The sequence below is a fragment of the Panthera onca genome, chromosome B3 (genome assembly GCF_046562875.1).
Source record: "Panthera onca isolate mPanOnc1 chromosome B3, mPanOnc1 haplotype 2, whole genome shotgun sequence".
Classification (NCBI taxonomy): Eukaryota; Metazoa; Chordata; class Mammalia; order Carnivora; family Felidae; genus Panthera; species Panthera onca.
In genome coordinates, this window is record NC_138344.1 from 27918780 (window position 1) to 27939660 (window position 20881).

General features: G+C 37.1%; 1 protein-coding gene across 5 annotated transcripts in view; it reads right to left on the minus strand.

Annotated features, from left to right (window-relative positions):
* The window catches only part of HERC2 (HECT and RLD domain containing E3 ubiquitin protein ligase 2), a 273779-nt gene that overhangs the window by 242117 nt on the left and 10781 nt on the right, over positions 1-20881 (minus strand). For all 5 annotated transcript variants that reach the window (XM_078448928.1, XM_078448927.1, XM_078448930.2 and 2 more), the window contains one exon: positions 19074-19188. In XM_078448928.1, the coding sequence (XP_078305054.1) occupies positions 19074-19188 (115 nt within the window). The remainder of the gene's footprint in view (positions 1-19073; positions 19189-20881) is intronic.

Sequence of the window (20881 nt, forward strand, 5' to 3'; positions counted from 1 at the left end):
CATCTGACTCTTGATCTCAGCTCAGGCAATGATCTCACAATTCGTGAGGTCGAGCCCCATGTCCGCCTCTGCACGGACAGCATGAAGCCTGCTTGGAATTCTCTCTCTCCTCTCTCTCTGCCCCTCCCCTGCTTGTGCACACACACTCTCTCTCTCAAATAAAACTTTTTTAAAAATTATTAAAAATATGTAAACCTACTTTTCATGTTTTTAATTTAAATTTTAGTTAACATACAATGCAATATTGGTTTCAGGAGAATTCAGTGATTTATCACTTACATACAACACCCAGTGGTCATCACAACAAGGGCTCTCTTTTAACACCCATCACCCATCAAGCACATCTCCCACCCACTTCCCTCCATCAACCCTAAGTTTGTTTCTATCGCTAAGATTCTCTGTGGTTTGTTTCCCTCTCTTCTCTTTTTCCCACCATTTCCCCTGTGTTCATGTTTCGTTTCTTAAATTCCACATGAATGAAATCATATGGTATTTGTCTTTCTCTAATTAACTTATTTCACTTAGCATAATACATTCTAGCTCCATCCACATCGTTTCAAATAGCAAGATTTCATTCTCTTGATGAAACTCCATCTTCCCTATCCATTCATCAGTCAACGGACATTTGGGCTCTTTCCACAGTTTGGCTATTGTTGATAATGCTGCTATAAACACTGGGATGCATGTACCCTTTCGAATCTTTATTTTTGTATCCTTTGGGTAAATACCAAATATTCAATTGCTAGATTGTAGGGCAGTTCTATTTTTAGTTTCTTGAAGAACCTCCATACTGTTCTCCAAAGTAGCTGCACCAGTTTGCATTCCCACCAACAGTGCAAGAGGGCTCCCTTTTCTCTGCATCCTTGCCAACACCTGTTGTTTCCTGAGTTGGTAATTTTAGCCATTCTGACAGATGTGAGGTTATATCTCATCATGGTTTTGATATGTATTTCCCTGAACATGAGTGATGTTGAGCATCTTTTCACGATCTGTTAGCCATCAGGATGTCTTCTTTGGAAAAGTGTCTATTCATTCTTCTGCCTATTTCTTAACTGAGTTGTTTGTTTTTTGGGTGCTGAATTTGATAAATGCTTTATAGATTTTGGGTACTAACCCATTATCAGATATGTCATTTGCAAATATATTCTCACATTCTGTTAGGCTGCCTTTTAATTTTGTTGATTACTTCCTTCACTGTGCAGAAGCTTTTTATCTTGATGAAGTCCCAGTAGTTCACGTTTGCTTCTGTTTCCCTTGACTCTGGTGACATATCTACTAAGAAGTTGCTCTGGTCAAGCTCAAAGAGGTTGCTGACTGTGTTCTCCTCTAGGATTTTGATGATTTCCTGTCTCACATTTAGGTTTTTCATCCCTTTTGAGTTTATTTTTGTATAAGGTGTAAGAAAGTGGTCCAGGTTCATACTTCTGCATTTCGCCATCCAGTTTTCCCAACACCCATTGTTGAAGAGACGGTCTTTTTTCCATCGGCTATTCTTTCCTGTTTTGTCGAAGATGAGCTGACCAATATAGTTGTGGGTCCATTTCTGGGTTTTCTATTCTGTTCCACTGATCTATGTGTCTGTGTTTGTGCTGGTACCATACTGTCTTGATGACTACAGCTTTATAATATAGCTTGAAATCCAGAATCATGATGCCACCAGTTTTCTTTTTCAGAACTGCTTTGGCTATTCCAGTCTTTTGTGGTTCCACACAAATTTTTTTGGGTTGTTTGTTTTAGCTCTGTGAAGAATGCTGGTGGTATTTTCATGGGGACTGAACTAAATGCGCAGACTGTTTTGGGTAGTATGGATATTTTAAGAATGTTTGTTCTTCCAATCCATGAGCATGGAATGCTTTTCCATTTCTTTGCGTCTTCTTCAATTCTTTCATAAGTCTTCTATAGTTTTCAGAGCACAGATCTTTTACCTCTTTAGTTAGGTTTATTCCTAGGTATCTTATTGGTTTTGGTGCAATTATAAATGGGACTGATTCCTTAATTTCTTTTTCTACTGCTTCATTATCAGTGTACAGAAATGCAACAGATTTCTGCATGTTGATTTTATATCCTACAACTTTGCTGAATTCAAGGATTAGCTCTAGCAATTGTTTGGTGGAGTCTTTCAGGTTTTCTACATAGAGTATCATGTTGTCCGCAAATAGTGAAAGTTTGACTTCTTACTTGCTGATCTGTATGCCCTTTATTTCCTTTTGTTGTCTGATTGCTTAGGCTTGGTCTTCCAATACTATGTTAAATAGTAAAGGTGAGAGTGGGCATCCTTGTCTTGTTCCTAACCGTAGGGGAAAGGCTCTCACTTTCTCCCTGAGGATGATATTAGCTGTGGGTCTTTCACATATGGCCTTTATGATGTTGAGGTTGTTTTATCTATTCCTACTTTGTTGAGAGTTTTTATCCAGAATGTATTTCATCAAATGCTTTTTCTGCATCTACTGACAGGATCATATGGTTCTTATCCTTTATCTTAGGAATGTGGTGTAGAAATAACCAGCCTTGCATCCCAGGAATAAATCCCACTTAATCATAATAAATAATTCTTTTCATGTACTGTTGAATTCTATTTGCTAGTATCTTGTTGAGAATTTTTATATATGTTACAGGTTCTGAATTAACTTTAGTATCTGCTAAAATGCACCAATTGGCAAACCTCCAGGGATTTTAATCAATAGTGGGGCTCAGATTACATTTATGCCTGGAGATCCCACTAAATGTAAACAAAGCACCCCCTATAATCTTAGGAAAATTACTACATATAATCTATAGGACAACAGGTATGCCTTATTTTAACCATCAGAACTACTGTCTTGCCTAAATTTCCCCTGGTCATAGCAACTACTGCCCTAAAATATCCCATCGTAGGCCTAGATGCTCTGACACAATGAATAATTAATTAAAATTAAGTATTTAGCAATTATAAATTGGCTTAACAAATATGGGACCTGTTATACAATGAACTTTGTCCTCCAAAAAGATGTTTTAGTTCTAATCTCCAGTACCTATGAATGTGACCTTATTTGCAAAAACGGTCTTTGCAGATAACCAAGTTAAGATGAAGCCATCAGGAGGGCACCTGGGTGGCTCAGTTGTCTGTGTGTATGCCTCTTGATTTAGGCTGAGGTCATGATCTCACTGTTTGTGGGTTCAAGCCCCACAGCAGGCTCTGCACTGGCAGTGCAGAGTCTTTTAGGATTCTCTCTCTCCCCCTCTCTCTGACCCTTCCTTGCTCACTCTATCTCTCTCTCTCTCTCAAAATAAACAAATGAGCATTAAAAAAAATGTTTTAATGATGAAATCATTAGGGTGGGCCCTAATCCAGTATAACTAGTATCCTCACAAAAAGAGGAAATTTGAACACAGAACACAGATATACACAGAAGAAAGACAATGTGAAAACACAGGGAGACAATGTCATCTAGAAGCCAAGGAGAGAGGCTTGGAAGACCCTTCTCTCTTAGCCCTCAAAAGGATACAACCCAGTTGACACCTTGATTTCAGACTTGTAGACTGAAGAACTGTGAGACAATACGTTTCTGTTGTTTAAGCTTCCTAATTTGTAGTATTCTGTTACAGCAGGCCTAGGAAATTAATAACAAATACTCCTTTTTCACACCCTCAGAGACTTTTTCACTAAAGAGGCTTAGGAACTTACTAAGGAACTTACTTCCTAAACTTACTTCCTTACTTGCAGGCCCCCTGGAGTCTCCGAACCACCTGTAACGACAACATGTTGCCCAGGGGCTTCAGATGTAAGGGTTCTTACCAGCCCTACACTATGCATCATTGGAGTGGAAACTGCTGGCCATATACTGAGTTTTCCTGGAAACAGAGTCTCCCAAAGAACCTGAGCCTATGACCGTCCACACTCAGCTCCCCACTATGCTTTGGGTCATGGAAGCAACCTCCCTACAAGCTTGACACAGCTATAACATGGAACCAAACCTGGGCCCCTTTGCCCACTTGTACAAGGGGGTGGACTCCCCTGTTCTCAGTCCCTTTTCTAATGCCACAATGCTGAAAGTCACCCCTCTCCATGGCTACTGGGGGAGCCCCTTAGATCAACTGAATGAACAGAACTTGGAGTTCACACACTTTATGGACAACATCTCTACCATCATATGTGATGGAGCTCAATGGAATGCTGCTGCTTTCATCCCCTTGTGAGGGTGTCCCTAAGAAAGGATGGGACCCAAAGGCCAGTACAATTAGCAAAACCTCTGACAGCTGTTTTAGCACTGGACTTTCTAACCAACAAATGGCCCCATATGCACATTTTTACAAACCTTTGAGCCATAGCCTCAGTGTTGATCTTTTGGGGGTAAAGAACTCCAAGAATCTCTTGCCTCACAGACATCGAAACTATAAATCAAGGTGGGGCACCTGGGTGGCTCAGTCAGTTAAGCGTCCAACTTTGGCTCAGGTCATGAACTCGAGGTTAGTGAGTTCGAGCCCTGCATTGGGCTCTGTGCTGACAGCTCAGAGCCTGGAGCCTGCTTTGGATTCTGTGTCTCCCTCTCTCTTCCTCCTCCACTTGCACTCCGTCTCTCTGTCTCTCAAAAATAAAGATTAAAAAAGAAAGAAAACTTGAAAATATAAATCAAGGTGATACATCCCTATGTATTATAAGGCCCCAATATGAGGCCTCACTTGTCTTATCCTTGTAAGGACAAGGACCATTACTCCTTACACCCCTCTGGAGTTGACCAAAGAATTCATTCCACTTCTCAGAATACACTATGCTGGGCTCTTTAGGAAAGCATTCAATGACACTTCCACCTCGCCTAGAAGAGGAGTCATCAAGTTTACTTGAGAAGCACAATAGACTCCTCAGAGAACTTCTATTTAAATTACTCACAATTGGCAAATGGAATTTTTGTCACCATTGCCACAGGTAATGATTAACCTTAAATGAACGCCCCCTGGGGGCATATACTCCCACACCAATACCACAGGGGTCACTTGATGAACTATATTTACATAACAAAGGATACTTGTAAAGTTCACGTTTTTGACGTCCACCTCACCATATGGTCCTCTCCTTCCCGGTCAAGTACCAACTCACTTCCTATGAAGCACTTTTCCCCCTAAAAGTCTCAGTCATCACCAAGGTTTAAACTGATGTCATGGCATCAAAAGGCCAATTATGGTATAAGGACTAAAATTAGGGTTCTACATGTTTAAAGTGCTGAAACAAAACAACTATTAACTAGAATTCTACATGTAGCAAATAGATCTATCATTCTCAAATGAAGAAAAACTAAGAGAATTTGTCATCAGCACCTATTTTAATAGAATTGCTAAAAAGATCTTAAGAACAAAGGAAACAATAGTAGAGGGGAATTTGGAACATCTGGAATAAATAATGAGCAATAGCAGTGATATATATAACAGTAAATAAATTATTCTTCTCTTAGGTTTCTTTACGTTCATTTGAAGACTGAAAGCAAAAATTTCAACATTGTCTAATAAGATTTTCAAAGCATGTGGAAGTAATATATAAATAATACAATTATAACATAAAGAGAGAAGAGTAAAGATACCTATAGGTGGTAAAGTTTCTACATTCAATTAAAGTGGTAAAATACTGATTTAAATAAACCAAAATGTTTAAGTACACATTTTGTAATCCCTTATAGCAACCATTAAAAAAACTATAAACAAATACACTCAAAAATCACAATAAAAAAATTGAAATGGAATACTAAAAAAATGTTCAAATACCCTAAAAGAGGCAGGTAAGGTAAACAGGAAAAAAAAGCAGAAAACAAGTAAAAAAACAAATAAAATGATATTCTTAAACCGAAACATATCATTAATTATACTACATATAAATAGTCTAAACACAAATTAAAAGACAAAGTGTCAGAATGGATTTTTTTAAATGACTCAATTATATGCCATCTCTAAAAATTCATTTAATATGTAATGATACAAGGCAACTAAAAGTAAATGAGTGGAGGGGTGCCTGCATGGCTCAGTCACTTAAGCGTCCATCTCTTGATTTCCACTTGGATCATGATCTCGTGGTTCATGAGTTCGAGTCCTGCATCAGGCTCTGTTCTGACAGCATGGAGCCTGCTTGGGATTGTCTCTCTCCTTCTCTCTCTGCCCCACCTCTGCTTGCATGCTTGCATGTTTGCGTGCGCTCTCTCTCTCTCTCTCTCTCAAAATAAATAAATAAACTTAAAAAAAAAAGTAAATGGGTGGAAAAAATATATACCAAGAAACACTAATCAAAAGAAAGGTGAAATGACTTTATTAATATGAGACAAAACAGATTCCACAGCAAAGAAAATTACCAGAGATGAAGAGCAATAATAATAAAGGGGTAAATTTTCAAGAAAACATAACAATCTTACATGCATATGAAGTTAACAATAAGCCATCAAAACACAAAATGAGAACTGCAAGGTAAAATGGACCAACTTACAATTATATTAGAGATATCTAAACTACCCTCTCAGTAATAGAACTAGTAGAAAGAAAACCAGCAATAATAAAGTACTGAAGATCATGACCTCAACCAAAAGTACAAAATCAACATTTTACACGTTGATCACCAAACTACAGCAGAAGTCATTCTTTTTAAAGTATACATTGAATAGTCACCAAGATAGACCACGTCTTGGGTCATAAAACAAATCTTAACAAATTTAAATGAGCTGAAATCAATTATACTAAGTATATATGGCCTGTCTATATGGCATATAATCAGAAATCAATTAACAGAAAGATAACAAGACAATGTCAAAAGACTGGGAAATTAACACATTTCAAAGTAATGCACAGGTTAAAATAGTCTCCAGGGAAATTTAAAAATATTTTGAATCAAATGAAAACACATCGAAATTTCTGGGGTGCAGTTAAAACAGTCCTTACAGGGAAATTTATAATATTAAATGCTTATGTTTACAAAAAAAAAAAAACAAAAACAAGGTCTGAAGTCAACAATCTAAACTTCCACCTTAAGAAACTAGAAAGAGAAAAGCAAAATAAACCCAAGGCAAGCAGAAAGAGGTGAATAATGAAGAGCAGAAATCAATAAAACTGAAAAGAGAAAAACAGAAAAATAAATCAATGAAACTAAGAGTTGATTTGTTGAAAAGATAAATAAAATTGATAAACTATGCACAAGACTGTTGGGAAAAGAAAAACAGAGAAAAGACAGTAATTACAAGTATCAGGAATGAAAGAAGGGTATCTCTAGAGCCAGTACAGATATTAAAAGGATAAGGGAATACTACATCAACTCTAAATACACAAATTCAACAACTTAGAGGATATACACCAGTTCCTCAAAGACCACAAACTACCAAAATTCACCCAAGAAGAACTGGATAAGCTAAATAGTGTGATAACTATTCAAGAAATTTAGTTCAGAGTTTAAAGCCTTCCAAACTAGAAATGTCAAGACCTAGAAGGTTTCAATGGAGAATTCAACTAAATATTTACAGAAGAAATTTATACCAATTCTACAATCTCTTCCAGAAAATGGGAGGAGGAACATTTCCCAGCTCATTTACCAAAACCGGACAAACAAAAGTACAGTTGACCCTTGAACAACATGGGGGGCAGGGGTGCCAACTTCCTGCCAGTTGAAAATTTGCATATAACTTTTTGACTCCTCAAAAAAATTATCTACTAATAACTTTTATTAGTAGATAGCCTACTGTTGACCAGAAGCTTTACTGATAATATAGTCAATTAACACATGTTTTGTATGTTATATGTATTATATACTACATCCTTACGATAAAGTAAGCTACAGAAAAAAAAATATCAGGAAAATGATGAGGAAGAGAAAATGCATTTACAGTACAACGCTGTAAACTATCTGCATAGAAGCAGACTCACACAGTTCAAACCCATGTTGTTCAAGGGTCAATCATACAAAAAATAACAGCTATAAATGAATATCCCTCATGAACATAGATGTAAAATTCTCAATAGAATATTAGTAAACTGAATCCAGCAATACATATAAAGAATAATACACCAAAACCAAGAGGAGTTTATCCCAGGAATACAATGCTGATTCAATATTTGTAAATCAATCAATGTAACCCCCCAACAGAAATATGAATCACTTGATACTATCAATTGATGTATAGGCAATGATATCCACTCTCTTCACCCATATTTGATACTGTACTATAAGTCCTAGTTAATGCAATAAGGCAAGAAAAATTGGAAAAAAAAAAAAAAAACTGTTCCTATTCAAAAACAACATGACTGCCTTCATGAAAATCCCAAGAAACATTCCACAAGCACTGCCTAGTGAATTTAGCAAGGTCACAGGAGACAAAGCCAACACCCAAAAATGTAATATATAGTATCATCTACATATTTTCTACATAACAGACATAATGTAGAAGACATACTATATAATATCAACATACAGTTGGAAAGCAAAAAAAATTTAAAACATTTACAATAGCTCCAGAAGAAGTAAATACTTAGGTACAAACTAACAAAATATGTATAGGAAATGTATGCAGAAAAGTACACAATCCTGATGAAAGAAATAAAACACTACCTAAATAAATGGAGATATACTACGTTCATGAATTGAAAGACAAAATATAGTAATGACGTTAATTCTCCCCAAACTGATCTATAGATTTAACAGAATACCAATCAAAAGCCCAGCAAGTTTTTTGTAGATATTAGAGAAGCTGATTCTAAAATTTACATATAAAGCAAAAAAACTAGGATAAATAAAACAATTATGAAAAGAAACAATAAAGTTGGAAGAGTCAATTTTAATACTCAGTACTCAGCCACAGTCCTAAAACCAATTCTAATACTATAAAGCCACAGTAAGCAAACAGTGTGGCATTAGCAAAGGGATAGACACATATCAATGCAACAGACTGGAAAGTCCAGGAATAATCACATACAAATTAAGTCAATTCATTTTTTACAAAGTACAAAAGCAATTCAATAGGAAAAAATAGTATTAGAAAAACTGGATAACCATGTGCAAAAATAAAAAATAACTTCAACCCAAACCTTGTACTTTATACAAAAATTTACTCAAAATGGACTAATGGTCTAATAATAAAATGAAAAACTATAAAACTCTTAGAAGAAAACATAGGAGAAAATCTTCATTGCCAGACAACAGGCAAAAAAATTCTTAGACATGAGATCAAAAGCACAATCCATAAAAGAAAAAATTATAAAATACACTATTAAGAGAATAAAAAACCAAGGTACAGACTGAGAGAAAATATTTACAAATCATGTATCTGAGAAAGGACCTGTAATGAGAATACAAACCATAAAAAAAATTCTCAAAACTAAATAAAAAGAAAACAACCTAATTAACCAATTAACAAATATTGTAAACAGAAACTTCATCAAACAGGATGTAAGGATGACATGAAAGGGTATTTAACGTTACGTGCCATTAAGGAAATGCAAAATAAAACCAAGATGAGCTCCTACTACATAATTGTAAGAATAGTTAAAATTAAAAGTACTGGTGATACCAAGTGCTGACAAGGATACAGAACAACAGGCACTAACACACAGTGCTGGAGGGAAGGCAAAATAATAAAGCCACTGTGAAAAAAAATTTTGGCAGTTTTGCATGAAGTGAAACATACACTTAGTATATAGCCCAACAGTCATACATCTCTAGGTATTTATCCTAGAGAAATGGAAACTATATTCATGCAAAATTTGTACAGAAATGTTCATAGCAGATTATAATTACCAAAAAAAAAAAATAGAAACAACCAAAATGAATAAATACTGTGGTACAAACCATGGAATATTACTCTAATACAAAGAACTATTGGTACACACTTTGGATGAATCTTAAAGATATAACTAGTGAGTAAATAAAGCCAATTTCAAAATGTTATATTACATATAATTCCATTTATATGACAATTCTCAAAAAGGCAAAACTACAGTGATGGACAACAGATGAGTGGTTACCAGGGATTAGGGGTTGGGGAAATGTGTGACACAAGGGAACAACACAAGGGAGTTTTTCTAAGGACAATGAAACTGTTCTGAATCGTAATCACAATGATGGCTACATGAATCTATATATGTCTTTAAAACTTATTGAACTGAACATCTAAAAGGAATAAATTGCACCATATTACTTTTAAAAATAAAAATTGTTTAAATGGTTTTCCCTAAAATTACAGTAAAATTTCAATTAAGTTCAACAAACATGTATTTACCACCCAGCACATCAAAGTACCATGGTAAACACTTTTATACAAAAGTAAAAGATACCTTCTATAGCCCTAAAGAACTTCTAGAAAATATATATCACATACATAACTAATCAATACAAATCAGGCTTTGGCAAGGTCCTGAGTGACTTATCAAGGACCAGGGAAGACAGCTGGAAAAGAGTCTGGAAGAAGCACTTTCAGGCAATGAGCTATGTCCTGAAAGCTAGAGCAGGACATGGCCTTGGGCCAGTTAAGACATGAGGAAATGTATTAAGGATAGGGGGAAAACAGTTTGCATCTGCAGTAGATAACCCTCTATCTTGACCTGAGAAACTAAACACTAATTTAAATAAGTGATTTATTTAGCCCCTTATTTTAACCTAATAACACGGGAAGTATGAGAACAAAGTAGTATCTTAAGAAACAAGATACATTTAATTTTAGAAATGATACCCCAAAAAGCAGGATATTAAGGGGGGGGGGGGGGGACAGCTAACGAAAAATGAAAATAAACCAATGTGTACTACATAGTTTGGCATCTAGCCAAACAATATTATCCTTTTTAAGCTTTACAAATGACCTTTCACAGAGACAGGCTTTGGTGTCTCTCATTCACATATGTAGAAACTGTGCTTCCCAGAGTAGGTCCTAGCCAGGGAAACAGAGCTGGGGCTAGAACACAGTGTTGGCTCTAACTGCTAGGCCCTGGGTTTCCACTGTGGGGTCCACTGACAGAGCCAGGGGCCAACTCTAGCCCAAGTCCAATTTGTGTTTGACCCAAAGGCTAAAAAAAGATTTTACTTTTTGTTTTTAGAGAAAGAAAGAGGGTAGGGGAGAGGGCCAGAGGTCAGAGAGAGAGAGAGAATCTCAAGCAGGCTCCATGCTCAGGGTAACGCAGGGCTCGATCCCATGACCCTAGAATCATGATCTGAGCCAAAACCGAGAGTCAGACACTCAACTGACTGAGCCACCTAGGCACCCCATGATTTTATGTTTTTAAATGACTGAAAAATAATCAAAAGAATAATAATATTTTGTGATATTAACATTATATGAACTTCACATTTTGGTCTGTTCATAAAGTTTTATCGGCACATAGCCACATCCATTTGCTTAATTTTGCCTTTGGCTGCTTTGGTACAACAGCTGCAGGGTCTCATACTTACCTCATAGTTATGGTCCACAAGGCTTAAAATATTTACTATCTGACCCTTTACAGAAAATTGGCCAACGCTTGACCTATACTATTCTAAAATTTTACAAATAAGAATACAAAATGATCATTTTAAACTGGGTATACTGGTCATATAATCTCTTGTCCAGGATGAAAAGCTTTGACAGTCACCAGGAAGCACACAAGAAGTATCACTTAAGCATACCTCAAGTTTTATTCTCAGGGGCATAAATGAGAACATTTACAACAGCAAAGGCAGAATGAAGTCACTAGAGGTTAAGAAAACAACAGAGAAGAATAATTAAAACAATAAGAATTAGCATGACCAGAGACAACATCACATTCGCTTCAGTATTTGTCTGCTCTCCTTTTTATGGATGCAGGGTTAAAAGTTTACAGAGAGAAAATAAACAGAACACAAGCCGCCCAAACACATCACAAATCATGGAAAGCTGGGAAGAAGGAGAAACTGGAGAAGCTGACCTTCCAAGACCATATACCTGAGAGGCCACTGAAGGGGGAGACCTCTGCCAGCTGGTCCCTGAAAATGGAATTAGGGGAGTGCCTGGGTGGCTCAGTTGGTTAAGCGTCTGACTTCGGCTCAGGTCATGATCTCACGGTCAGTGGGTTCAAGCCCTGCGTTGGGCTATGTGCTGACCACTCAGAGCCTGGAGACTTCTGTGGATTCTGTGTCTCCCTCTCTCTCTGCCCCTCCCCTGCTCACATGTGTGCTCTCTCTCAAAAAAAAAAAAGGATTTTTTTAAATGAGTAAAAAAAAAAAAAAAAAAAAAAAAGAAAGTGGAACTAGGACTGGATGACCTGAGGACTTTAAGACCTTTCTGTCCAGTTACAGTGAGGAAGTTTTTACAAACCATCCAAAGTGATTTCCATTCAAGTTGCTATATCCAGGACCTACAGAAGGATGAGTGCCAAGGTATGAAGGCTTGGCACCCAGGGGCAGCAGCAGCCTAGAGTCAGAAGGCACTTCTGTGGGGGACACAGCAGGAGGGGTATACGTGTAACAGTCTTGGGCCACCATCAGGAAAATCAGCATTTCACCATCCGAGAAGGTTCACTTGGGTTTTGTTTTTACCTTAATCACTAACTTTAAGAAATCTTGTTCACTATCAATTGCTTCTGAAAAATAGATTGCAGGAGGGGCGCCTGGGTGGCTCAGTCAGTTAAGCATCTGACTCTTGGTTTCCACACAGGTAATGAGATCTCATGGTTCATGAGATCAAGCCCCGCAACAGTCTCTGCGCTGACAGATTGGTGCCTGCTTGGGATTCTGTCTCCCTCTGTCTCTGCCCCTCTCCCGTTCTCTCTCTCTCAAAAAATAAACTATAGATAGATAGACAGACAGACTGATTGATTGTAGGAGAAAACTATGGGTAACTAAGCACATTAGTGAGGGTTCTCCACAGAAAGAGAACCAAAAGAATGTATAGGAGAGGGAGAGAAAGGGAAAGAGGGAGGCAGAAGCTATTTATTTTAAGGAACTGGCTCATACAATTATAGAAGTGCAAGCCCCAAATCTTCAGGGCAGGCTGGCAGACTGGAGACACAGGAACCAGTTATGTTAGTTTGCATCCAAAGGAAATGTGGAGGCAGAATTCATTCTTGCTGAAGGTCAGTCTTTTTTCTATTCATGCTCTTCAACTGCTTGGGATAAAGCCCACCCACATTATAGGGTAATCTGCTTTACTCAAAGTCCATCAATTTACATGTGAATCTCATCCAAAAAACACCTTCTCAGAAATATCCAGAATAGTATTTGACCAAACATCTGGGCAACATGGCCCAGCAAGGTTGATACATAATTTAACCATCACACTAAGGGTCCCAACTAATCAAATACTAGTTAAAAAAAGATACTGTATTATGTATTTGTATGACACTGAAATTTTTTTCTACTTACAAAGAAGTACAATTTTAAGAGAGATTAGACGTGACAACTTTCTAATAGAACATAAACACATGGAGGGGCTCTGGGTGGAGGGAATGGGCTAAATGGGTAAGGGGCATTAAGGAAGACACTTGTTGGGATGAGCATTGGATGTTATACACAGGGGATGAATCACTGGAATCTCCTCTTGAAATCATTACAGCACTGTATGCTAACTAACTTGGATGTGAATTAAAAATAAATAAATTAATTAATTAATTAATTAATTAATTAATTAAAAAGAACACAAACATAGAAATGATCATTCCAATTTCCCTTGATATTCTTTTGCATTATTAAAAAAAATTTTTAATGTTTATTTATTTTTGAGAGAGAGACAAGAGCACGAGCGGGGGAGGAGCAGAGAGAGAGGGAGACACAGAATCTGAAACAGGCTCCAGGCTCTGAGCTGTCAGCACAGAGCCCGACAAGGGGCTCGAACGCACAAACCATGAGATCATGACCCAAGCCGAAGCCGGACACTCAACTGACTGAGCCACCCAGGTGCCCCAATATTCTTTTGCATTATAAAGATACAGTGCAACTATCTCTTATGTCTAGCTCATTATTAGTAATGTAATACATGTAACATGGCAACCTTACAATTTAAAGAGTTCAGAATAAATAAAAAGATACCTATGTTCATTTAACAGGAAAATTTCATTCTCCAGTAAAAAAAACGATCAAACCAATAACTGGATTTTAAAAGATGGAGAAATAAAATTAAGGAAGAATACTCAGAAGGATGGATAGCAGAGTAAAAAAGCTCAAAGCATTCACTTGAATGATACATAAAAGGTCACTTATCCTCTGTGTCCCATCCTTCTTAGGGGAATTTGTACACCCCTCTTCGGCCGGAAGCTGAAAGTACTCACTAATTCACAACACAGATTACTTATTTATGGGATCCCTCCTGTGTGCCAGCATTCTGCTTGGTGGTGGGGGTACATACCATGGTGAAAAAACAGAGCTTGTCCCCATGGGTCATAGCCATTATAGAGTTGTTATAGGCAGGGTGAGGAATGTAAATGTGAAGGCATAGCAGGGTGAGGGGATGTGAACAAGGCATAAGGCCTTGGCACCTGATCTCAGGGACCTTCCCTGGAAGCTTCTTGAACCACCCTATTACGTTTTCTTCATATGTTTGCTTTCTGCTATCCCTTTGTTTTGTATTGGTTGTCCCAAAGAAAAAAATCTCTACTACTAAATAAGTAGCACTTTCCCACATAGAATTCAAATTCACATGTTATCTGCCTTGGTTTACAAAATCTGTAAAAATGTGTCAGAATTTACCAAGTTGATCAAGAAACAAAAGTGTGAGCCCTTTACTACTAGACTGGGTTTCCTCTCTGTAACCACTTCTCCATGCCAGCTGGGAAAAGTCAGAGCATAGACATTCCCCTCTAGAGCCCAGGTCAGATTCCTGTGGAAACTGTTTGATACCATCTTCTCAGGATCAGACTCAAAATTCTGAACTAAAAATTGTCAAGGTGTTTTTACATCCCAATGGTCTTTGGCACTTTCCAGATGACCAGAATAACAAACATGGGCTCCCACATCACAGAATTCATGATGAAATGCTCACAAGCAAAAGGAAGGCTGAACATAAAATTAGGTAGAGTTGGGATGTTCCTTATTTATTAGCTCACTACTATCATTAGAGTTTCCCTGTGCTCTAGGCCCACAGTATGGGAAGAGCTAGCAAATCAAAAAGAGAAAATTAAGATGCCTGATTTCATACAAGTAGCATGTTATATGAACAAACACTCTGTAGTTCCCAGGACAGTGAGAGACCCTAGAGATGCATCCATGCCTCGCTGCCCTTGCTATGTTCTAACCCCCAGGGTGAACAAACAAATCACACACAGCCACGAAGCCCATCATGCCAAGAATTTTACTCCTGTCCATTCTGATACTGTTGCTAAGTATAATCAATTAACCAGAGCTTTATGTCTTATCTGCTTCCTTCCAAAGGTGAAGGCCAGAAATGGTTCTTCAATAAACAAGAACACAGAGCCTCAGTGGAACTACTAATCCTGTAGGGAACAGACTCCAGCAGAAGCTGACATCACCCCTGCCAGTAGACACCAGGCAGACTCCCAGAGGTGGGTTACGCTTTCCATAAAGGACTTGAGATCCAAAGCAACAAGAACTAATTATGGAGAACAGAATAAGTTTATGAGGGAAATCTAATTGTGGTCATTTGCTTTGGAATATGGTTGGTTTTCTTTAATATTCTTATTTCCTAAGCAGCACGTGAGGAGGTTCTTTTCCTTTCCTCTGCATCTCTAACTCCCAAAGCAATAGACTGTGCCTTAAAAGGAAACATGACACACTCTTTGAAAAGCAAGCATCATCCTTGGGACTTTGGAAACATGTTAGCAATGCAAATTCCCAGGCCCCATCCCAACTCTAAGAAATTCGAGACTCTGGAGGAAGGGCCAGCCATGGGTGTCTAACCAAGCCCTCCAGGTTATTCTAATGAGCAACAGAGGTTGAGACTCCTTGGGCTAGGGAATCAGGATTTAATTCTTTGAGTTCCCACTCAAGTTCCCACTCAGGAGGACAGAGTCTTCTTTAATTTTCCTAATATTCACGGCCCTCTGTGCAGTGGCTTTCAAACTTCAAAGTATAAACATGTCACCCAGGGAATGTGTCCACTGCATCAACAAGCATACTTCCCAGGATTTAGATGCAGCAGGGCACCTAAAAGAGTACATTGCACTACAGTCTGGCACAACACACTTCTGCTGCTTCCTGCTCACTGCTCCCTGTCGCCCCTGCACATCCACTGCCAGTCCTGCTTTCCACAGTCCTCCACCTGGAGGCCAGTGCCCACTTCTCCTACATAACCTCACATACCACCATCCCTCAAACCCAGACCAGGTCTCCATAACTGTTGCTCAAACTTCAGCCAACACTACCCCTGATCTGCTCACACTCTTTTTTTTGCCCAAATAATCATGAATTATTGTGGGAAAAAGCCCACATTTAATGTTTTACAACTCCAAAGAAAAGTTATAAAACAGCAGGAAAGCTGCCAATCAGCATAGGATATAATGGAAACATTCATGTTCAAATAAATAATCTCTGAGCTCTTAAAAACACATAAAGAGTACTGACTAGACACCCACATACACACACTCAAAACAATTATCACACTTATACACAACATGAACTCATCAGCTCCATGGAACTACAAGAAGTTGATCCTGGTGTCAATAAATAATATCTGTAGTATAAAAGAAATAGCAGCGAAACTTTGTCAAGAGGCCTCGCTTCAATTTCCAGCTCTTCCCCTATTATTTGTGCAAACTGTGGCTTCCGTTTGTTGGTAAAGTTGAAGATAAAAGGAAATAATGAGAAAATACTTTCAAGAAAAAATATAGCAGCTAAGCAAAGTACTGGGTAATATTTCTACTACCTGCATAGACTAAAAAGGTTTACAATAAATTAAAGAGCTCATGCTTAAATTCTTCATACAAGGCAGCCCTAAGTAAATATAAAAAATAAGCTTAGCATATCTTTTAGTAGCCTCTTAACTTTCTTGTTTTAATATCCTATTCCCTCCTCTACTTTCCCTCAAAATAATAAATACAAACAACCCCACATAGGGTGTTAATTAGAAACATTCACTTGAAAAAGTATGAGACCATAATCCAGCCTGTCTTTTGTGGGGGAATATCCCCAAAAATTAACAAAAAATTGTACTACATGGGAGGCAGCTTTCTTTCCTCAACAGTAGGACTAGCAAGTTCTACATCTGATTGCAAAAGAAAGTAATAAAGTTTATTCCTGGGGAAATAGAAATTATTAAAAGCCACTATTTCCCAGAAATAAGCCATGAAAGAATCAAACTTGACAACAATAAAAACCTATCCTAGCATGGCTGTTTGTGGAAGAAAGAAACAGATCCTTTCCCAAAGAAAGTAATCTTTGAAAATACAACAAGGAATACTGTGTATCTAAAGAACTTCTACTCTAATCTGTATTTTCCTCATAATCAGCTACAATACCATCAACATACATAGTCTTCTAAATGGAATTTGGTATAGATATAAACCTATCTGTGAAAAAAGTATTTTCTAACAATAAAAAGCACACATCAGGCCACACCTAAAATAGAAACTTTTACTGAATACCAAAAAAATGATCCCCAAAAAACTATTCAATTGGGACCTACATTAAAAAAAAAAAATTATGCTTTGCTTTCTAACCATATGACTTTCAAAAGAAGAAAACATATTCATCAAATATAATCAGAAATATACTTTGAATTTTTCCAAGTAAATAGTTTTTCTCAGAGCATCTTTTAGAATGAGTGTTTCATAAAAAAAAAAAAAATGGGGGAAATATTGTTTAATTCATTAACAAATACTGGAGGGGTGGGAAGAAGAGATGGGAAACTTTTTTTTTTAAACGTAATGAACCACTGAAACTATTAATAAATTACAGAGTGAAAGAGGCCAGACACAAAAGAACAAACTACTACATCATTCCATTTACATGAAGTTCTAGAACAGGCAAAACTAATCAACAGAAAGAAAGATCAGACCCATGTCTGCATCTAGAAAGTGGGGTCAGGCCAGGAAGGGGCACAAGGGAATTTTCTAAGTGGGAAGTAATGTTGAGAGAGGTTTAGGTTACACAAGTTACATTTGTCAAAACTTGTGGAATAATAAAACATATGCATTTCATTATGCATGTATTTTACTGAGAGACAAAAAGCTAAACTGAACTCAATCAAGTAAATGATATGCATGAAGTAAGGGAGCCAGGTAAGATGCACCAATGGACAGAAGAATGGAGATCCACAGACCCCTGAGATAAACAAGTGAAGAGAAACACTTGTGGTAGGATCTGTGGGGTTTGCAACTGCTCACTATGTAGATATGTCAGTTGTTCTGGGTGTATGGAAATTTTCACAATGAAATGCCAGGAAAAAAAGAGAAAATTCTAGCTGTTGTAACCAAAAAAATATACCAATGTTTTCCAGTGTATTTTCAAATGGACACTATCTCAATTCATTCTACAAAGAGGATAAGAACTACTTTCCAAAGTAGTATTTTTATCCACCTTGATGGCTTTCAAATAGTGGGACTAACAAACTTTAGCAACTTCAGCAGATCTCAAGTGGGTTTTTGAGATTCTACATTTCTGGGGTGGGTACAGGCATCCATTTCTTTTTAAAGACTCAAAAGTTTCTGAGCCACAGCCAAGGTCGAGAACAACTAAATGACAGAGTCTTGTTGACTTTTCATAACAACAGGCCTAAACAAGAGTGTTTGCTGGTATTTCTCTGCAAAAAATACAAGATACAATGAAATAAGGGGCCAAGTCCAGTCCACAGGCCAAAGGCTTACAAAAAGTGTTTTATATATTCTCATAGAAGAGTCAGATAGGAAAAATTTCAGGAATAATTGTATCTCCTCACTCTTATAATAATTACTATTTATAGTTTGACAAGGCAAGATATATTGTAAAACTTAAAAGAAGAAATATTAACTGAGGAAGGACACCAGAGCAAGGTAGCTTTGCAATGAAAAGACCTTCATTTACAAAGAACAATGAAATCCAGGTAGCTCATAATTAACTGTAATTTAGACAACAATCACCAAAGAGAAAACAAAATTTCAGAGTTATGTTCAGGTACTCATATTCCCATTGCACATTCCAAAATTTCTATAAACTACAATTTATAAAGGTCTTTACAAAATGAAAACTACTAGTGAAAGGTCCTTACCTTTTCTAGAAGGAAGCTCTCCATTCTGGTTTAATTCTGTCCCAGTATATACAATTTCTCCATCTTTAACCATTTCATTCCACAGGCCACAGAGCCCATCTCGTGTGAAAGCAAGCTGGTAATGATAAATAATAAACTTACAGAATGATTATACTCACAATGCAATTCTTAAAGAATTAGATGATTTTTTTAAAAATTTCATTTCTTCTTTTTTATTCAATCATCAACATTTAATAAAAATCATCCCAAAAAATATAGTTAAGTGAAAAAGGCACAGAGCATAACAGTATACATACCATGCTAACTTGCATAAGACACAAGAAAAAAGACACACACATACGCACTCTGGAAAGATAAACCAGAAACAAATAATAATAATTATCTACAGGGAGACAAGGAGGGGAACATGGGCAGTAGAGATGAATGAAAGATTTTGAATAAACTTTATATATTTTTACTTCTAAAACAGAGCAATGATTTTGATCTTCAAAAATTAAAATTCAATATAAAAAGGCAAAATCTACAACTGGTAACAAGCAAATTGACCTACATTTATCACAAAGAAAAGCATCTCAGGGGCCTTTTCAATTATACATCATTAGTCAAATATACTCTAAGGGAAAAAATATCTTAAACTTTACTCATTGGTCTTATCAATAATCATAATATTGACTTTAATTAAAATCTTAAAACTACCTCATATATATTGTATGATACAGCAGTGTTAACATAATAAAACGTGTTTACAGCAGTTATGTTAGTGTTACTAGATATGAATGTTTTAAGTATAAAAGATAAAATCAAGGACATTTTTAAGAACAAACTGAACTGGAAATCTCAATATGAATTTATACTTGAATATATGTGTTTCGTTTTGGAAAGGACCTAGAATCAATGACACTCTGAGAGCAATTAGTACTCCCAGCACCCACGTATCAGTTTTTAAATCTCACTTCCCACTGAACAAAATCTGGGCTCTTAGGAAAAAAGGCTGATTCAAGGGTCAGGGCAACAAGATGAGCCTGGAATATTTTGTGTTTGCACCAAAAAAGCTGGTTAAGGACTTATGGGGAATCCACTGACCAAATTTAAAACAATTTTGAGCATCAAAATACATAACTGCAGTGGACTGCAAAAGTAAATAAAAACACATGAGTCCATGGTAATATTCAAAGAAAAAAAAACAAAAATAACTCTCACTTGTCAGTACTTAGGAGTCAGAAAGGCTTCCCAGAGCAAGCAGCCAATGAGGGACAGGGGTGGACACCCAGAGAAGGCACCCATTGAAAACAGAAGCCCTCATATCATACACACAAGACACTTTACACTAAAACAGACACATCTGTTTGGCCATCTTTTTTTATTATTATTTTTAATGTTTATTTATTTTTTGAGAGAGAGAGACAGTGTGAGCAGGGTAGGGGCAGAGAGAGAGAGAGGGAGACACAGACTCTGAAGCAGGTCCCAAGCTCCAAGCTGTCAGCACAGAGACTGATGCAGGGCTCTAATTCACAAGCTGTGAGATCAGGACCTGAGCCGAAGTCAGATGCTTAACTGACTGAGCCACCCAGGCGTCCCTGTTTGGCCATCTTTTAAAGAAAAGCCAGGGCCTTTTTTTTTTTTTTTTTTACAAGTCCACTAACTCGTTCCTTGTTCCCTGTCATCATTCTAGCATGCACCACCCTCATGAAGCATCCACTATTTCCAGTCTCCAATTCTTTAAATGGAGCAAGAATTAAAGGGCACTTTGTGAGCAATCTCAGATTAGAATTCTTCCAGATTTTCAAGACCTTTTCCCCAATCCTTTA